At 40.9% G+C, this 6,000-nt stretch overlaps 1 protein-coding gene across 1 annotated transcript in view; it reads left to right on the top strand.

The window, feature by feature from the left end:
• The first annotated feature begins 835 nt into the window (after window positions 1-835).
• LOC103782464 (focal adhesion kinase 1) overlaps window positions 836-6,000 on the top strand; it is an 80,007-nt gene continuing 74,842 nt past the window's right edge. Inside the window, exon 1 of the mRNA XM_008950235.1 lies at window positions 836-1,056. Within this exon, the coding sequence (XP_008948483.1) occupies window positions 862-1,056 (195 nt within the window). The 5' untranslated portion in view covers window positions 836-861. The remainder of the gene's footprint in view (window positions 1,057-6,000) is intronic.

Here is a 6,000-nt window from a genome sequence, read left to right as displayed (position 1 = left end):
GGGAGGAGGTGGTGTTTGCTCTTTTTCTCTTGTACTGCATTGATTTCTCAGACACCATCTGCTTGTGGCTGAGTAATTTGCAGCAGTAGCCAAGAGGAGATTTTTTTTCTTTTTCCTTTTCTTTTTTCTGTGAGATGCAGACTCATACCATGGTCCATGCCTTTTGCCACCACACTTGGAAATCAAGCTAGTTGATGATAAAACTTAGTTGATGATAAAACTTCTCACTTAGTTGATGAGGGGAGAGGCAGTGGTGCTCATAGTGGTTTATCAGTGAATAATGAATCTAGTTCTGGATGGTTTTGAGTCGCAGTGGTTCCCAAAATAGCACAAAACAAGTGATGTGACAATGTCTTAGCCTTAAACAGTAGAGCCTGGTGCTGGTGTGTGACTTCTTAGTCACTGGGCTGTCAGGGTTTCCTTGTGCTGATCTTTAGAGGCTTGTTGCAAGACCAGGTTTGGCAGCTTTTGGGGATGGGAACTCCTGTTAAAACTGGAAGGTGCTATTTGGTCTCAAAGGCTTTGGCAGGGGCCTGTGTTAGATCATGAGGAACCCAAGGAAGAAGTTTTGCTAAAGATCCTACTTTTGTTAAAGATTGTGGTGTTCAAATGCAGATCATTTGCTCCAAGGGGCTTGCAGTTTCTCTGGTAGTCGTCTGGGTAGCTTTATCTTTGTAGAGGTGTAATTGTTTTAGAAGGATACTCCAAAAATGCAACTAAATGTCCTTCAAAAATGAGTTTCTCTGGATTTCCAATAGATCTGTTGTATGAATCGGTGTAAGATTCAGGTATAACAAAAATTAATGTCTTTTTTGTTTCCCTTTCCTAGAATATGACAGATACCTAGCATCTAGCAAAACCATGGCAGCAGCTTACCTTGATCCAAACTTGAATCACACACCAAGCTCAAGTGCAAAGACCCACCTCAGTACTGGGATGGAGCGTTCCCCAGGGGCCATGGAACGAGTCCTGAAGGTTTTTCACTACTTTGAGAGCAGCAGTGAGCCAGCGACGTGGGCCAGCATCATCCGGCACGGAGACGCCACCGATGTCCGAGTGAGTCTGCTTTGGCTTCCTCACCCCTCTGTGCATCAGTTGTTAACTTCATGCTCAAAACATGGGAGGGAAAATCTGGGAACAAACACACGGAAGTTTTGTGATTTGCTTTAAAAGAAGCTTTACCTGTTGTATATTGTGAGTAACTCCTAAAAAAGCTTTAAGTGCTGTGAGCTTTCCTTGAGAACAAAAAGCCCTGATGTGTAATTGTGTGTTATCTTAAAGAAGTGAAAACTGATCACTGCTCCTTTTTTGCAGAATAGAAACTTGAAATTTAGACCAGGGGTTCTCAGTCTAGATACCACTGTTGATATATGTCAGTTGACTTTTACCTTTGACTTCACGCTCCCCAGACGCCTGTGTGACATCTCATGGCAGGATGGCAAGAGGTGTGAGCTGGGATGAAGGTCACATTAAGTGACACCTTGAATGTTGAGGGGTTTTAAAAATAATTTTTTACAATTCTAAATGTGAGATGTGTATATTTACATGTTTTAAATGTTTAAATGTAATGTGTACATTGCTTTTTTTTTTTTTATTAAACTATGGGGAAATTTATCTGGAGTCCTTTCTCCCCCTAGTAAGTCCCCTTGTTTCCCCTCCCTGGTAGTAGTATCTCCACCTGCTGCTTGTATTTGTACAGTGTTGTCCGTCAGTCTATGCAAAAGAATGCAAAGATTGGGATATTTTTAAGAATAACTTTAAGTGTCTGCAATCTTAGAGGTACATGGAAACATTATGTATGTATGAAAAAACAGTTTTTATTGTGAAACACACAACTCTCTAATGCTGTGACCTTTCTTACAGTTTGTTACACTTATTCTTCCAATTTTTGAGGTGTTGTGGTATTTAAACTGAAACAAAGCTCAATTTGACATGTCAGATGCTTTTAAAACTTCGTCGTTTGATTGTTTTTTAATTACCCTGCAAGAGCAGAATCTTGCCTGGTGGTAGGTGGTGTGCGGGGTTGTTTTCTGTGAGGTTCTTGGTGTAGAAGTAGGTGCCCATCTGCTCAGTCCTTCCAACATTTGTATTCTCTGCACGGTACTTCCACTACAAAGATGACTGCAATCTGCTGAAGGGAGAGAGTTGTCAGAGTTAGGGAGACCTGTTGTCTCCTTCTGCCCACTCTGAATTTTCCTTTGTGCAAGAGAAAACCAAGTTAAAAAGACTGAAGAGTTTAGAGCATTTTCTCTTCCTTTCCTACCACTTAGTTTCTAGCATGGCTGTGTATGAGAAGACCTGACAGCAGTCTGAAGTGGAGCAGAGCTGGTGACAGTGATCACAGACCTGTGAAATTCAAGGGTTTTAGTTGGGGTTGTTCAGAAAGTCTGTTTGTCTGTTTAATAAGCTCTTATCTGTGTTCAAGGATAGCTTGATGAGCAGACAGCTTAGAGGTACAACAACAGGAATTGTTACCTTTGGAATCATAGAACAGAATCTGTGTAGAATCCATAGAACAGCATACACTTAATTTACATGGAATAGGGCTTTTTGGGCGCCACTTGAAACGTCTTTGCACTCTGGTTTAAGTATACTAATTTAATAATCTATTGTGGCTGATCCATTTCCTTGAAGTGTATTCCTTGGTACAAGGGAATAAAAACTGTATCATAGTATTTTGTTAACCTTGCAAGCCCCTGCTGTGGATGAATGTGTTGGGTTCTTTCTATGGTACTTGAAATCGGGGTTATCTTTCCAAAGAAATATGTAGAAACTTGAAAAACAAAAGCAGAGATTACATCTCTGGTTTCTCCAGCTCAGAAATACCTGTGGTTATGGGCTTTAAGGATCCAAAATTTACACTCCCTGTAAGAAATTCAGTGCTGAGTTCAATTTGCAGAGTAACATATCCTTGTTTTAAGCAAAAAAATTTATATCTTTTATAAAAGCAGGCTGAAAAGAACAAGCAAGTAGCAGTTACTTGAGGCTTACCTTAATTTTTAGTTTTCTTACATGCACATGTAATTGGATGGTTGTTTCCAAAAGTAATGGGATTTTTGTATTGTTCCTCATTCCTGATAAAGAAGAATGTGATCTGTTGCTGTTAAACTTTGTTCTTTTAACAGATGGGGCTCTTTTAAAATTTTGTTAAACTTGGACACTGTTGAATGTGTAGGCACTCCATAGTAAAGATCTGGCACTGATGTATCACCTTGTCCTGACATTTATTGTAGAAACAGTAAACTGCTGTTGGAGCACAAGCCTACATTCCATTGGGATGACTGCTGTTCCACCAAGCCGAATAACTTCAGATGAAAATAGCCCTTAAGGTTTTTATGCCTTATTTTACCTCCCCCTTTCCTTTTGTGGAGGACAGTCTGCAGTAGAGGTTCTGTTCCTTCTGATTTACAGACTGAGCAGACTGGTGCTGGGTTTGGCCTTTGGCTTGTTTCCAAGGAGCTCTGTAAGAATATCCAAAGGTGAAGGGCTTTGAGACAGTTGTGCAATTAAAAGGAAAAGAAAAGAAGGTTTTCCAGGACTACTCCCTGGGTAGCACAGCTTCTGGGATTATAGCCGAGGAACCTTTCCAGTATTCAAAGGAAGTCAGACTTGGTCTGAAATGTCCAGAAGAGCCAATTAAAGGTATTTGTGCTGGTAAAGCAAAGCATTTTGTGGAATGCATTAATGCTAAGAGAAGTGAGGGTGGAATTTTCTTTCCTGATTTATTTCTAACATCTTCTGTTTCTAAGCAAGTCAGGTTCGTCTTTGACATTGGAAAGGATGTGTTTGACAATCAAAGCACTGAGGAAAGACCCTTTTCCATTTAAAAAAAAAGAAAAATTTATTTCCTAAGAGTGCAAACAGTGCTTTAGCTATATACCTTGCATACAAATCCTTCATCATGGGAGAGAGCCCTTTTCTTTGGGAAACCTGTGTTCTTAAACCCAGATGAACAGACCTTAGCTTTCTGCAAGTCTCTTAAGTGGCTAGACTAGAGGTATGGTTTCCTTGCTATTTGACTGGAAATAGCTTTGACCAAGGCACCAGTGTGGCTGTAAGTAGGCTTTGCTTTGAGGAGAACTTCTGGCTGTGGAGCTCTGCTTATTCTGGATGGATTTAGTCGCTCAAAGGCAGCTGTTTCCTCTGAGGGATGAGTCTGTATTCTGCAGTGGATTCAAGGGCAGCTTTTCAATTCTTGGGAATGCTTTCTTGGGTTTCAAAGAACTGGCATGCTCCCTTTACCCTTTTTTCCTTGGTATTATACTAAAGACATGCTTCATTTCCAAACGAAGAAAGGGGGAAGGAAAAAAGGCTTTTATGAATGTGCAAACAGTGGTCTCCTACTGTGCATGTAGAGCTAGCCATGCATTTGCCAGAGGAAGAAAGTTTTTTTTTTTTTACCTTCCCTGTTTACTTTGGTATGGCTTCATTTGGATGTGTTGCCTACGTGCATATTCACAAAGAAGGTTTTCCAGGCTTTGAGGTTGAAGAGGATACAGGGCATGCTCTGCCCTGCTCACAGCCTCAGGTGTGGCATGCAAGTACGTGGGTGTTGCTGAGATGGAATTTCTTTCGTCTCAAGTGCACCCCGTGTCCTGGTTTTGTAAACACTGCCACTGCTTCTTACTCAGCAGTTACAAATAAATCACCTTTCTGTTTGCAGAAGATGTGGTTGAAGCAGAATTGTAATCATATTTGGTAGAGAAATGAGCGTACTGCATTTAGCAGATTGAGGGGTTAAGGAGGGGTTGGGTTTTTTAGAAAACAGACATTTGGAAACCTTGTGTGAGCCCTTACAGATGGCTTTTGGTGAAGTGTAGACCACTCCTCACTGGTCTGCATTCCAACCCCAGAGGTGTCCAGCTTGCATCCATTGCACTTTTTAGAAAACCTCTAATCCTGAAAGCTTATAGTTGATTCTGGAGTTGTAGTTGTGAGAAGATGCCATTATTTATGTGGAAATAAGAACCAGAAATCGCAAACCAGGTTAGTGCCACACGTGCATCTTACCTTGATAACCATACACGTTTGTTTTCTTCCAATTTTGTAAAACTGACTGAAAAATAACCTGGATAGACATAGGATTAAAACTTTCTGGCTGTCAGCTTTGTCCTTATTTCTGGAGTTGGAGAGAAGCATGGTTAGAATTAGCAGTCTTCCACAAATAAAGTTATAAAGTCCAGGGCTCTCTTAACCTGTTCATTGTTCAGATGTATTTTTCTCCCTTTTCTATGCAGTACCACCCTGAGATGTTGACTTTGTTAGTGCTAGCAGAAGAAGAACTCAAAAAGCTGAATTTTTTTTTTTTTTTAAAAAAAAAAAGAACATCCTTAGGTGAAGTCAAGGAGTACACCTTGGCTGTGTCCCATCCCTACATCATGGGAAAAAAGCAGATTCATCAGCTTCCCTACCCACCTGCAGAATCTTTTTCTCAGGTAGAAGGTGTGGGTGCAGGGTTAGAAGATTGGGTATTCCAGTCGGTTCCCTAATTTGAACATTTTAGGAGGAGGAGGACTGAAGCACATTCAGCCAAGACATCACTGAAGCAATTTATTAAACTGCTTTAATGTGTTAGTATTGGTTGGTTGCTTTTTCCCCACTTTTCCTCTCCTGTTCAATCCATACCATGTTGCTATACTTCTACCTAGGAATACTGGTGACCTGAGTATTTGACTGGTGGTCCAGTTTGTGGTGGAGGAATGGAAAGAGCCTCTAGTGCAAAGCCCAACAATTTAAATTATATTCTAGTTAGACAAGTGTTTCTTCTGTCAGCCATGCCAGCTTCCTTCTTGCTGTTGGTCTTCTCATGCCACCACCTTAGCTGTGCTGGCATAGGTGTTGTGACTATTTGGCAAACTCAGTCCCAGTTCAAATGCATGATTTTTTTAGTGCTGTTCTTAATACAGATCAGTTCTGCAATCTTGTCAGCTGCATTGCCTTGCAGATTGACACAACTGAGAAGGCAGGGGAGGAAGGAAATGCCTGTTTATGCTGGCACTG

The sequence above is a fragment of the Merops nubicus genome, unplaced genomic scaffold (genome assembly GCF_000691845.1).
Source record: "Merops nubicus isolate BGI_N331 unplaced genomic scaffold, ASM69184v1 scaffold4052, whole genome shotgun sequence".
Lineage (NCBI taxonomy): Eukaryota > Metazoa > Chordata > Aves > Coraciiformes > Meropidae > Merops > Merops nubicus.
Note: the sequence above shows the minus strand (reverse complement) of the source record. Positions and strands in the feature narration are given on the sequence as shown.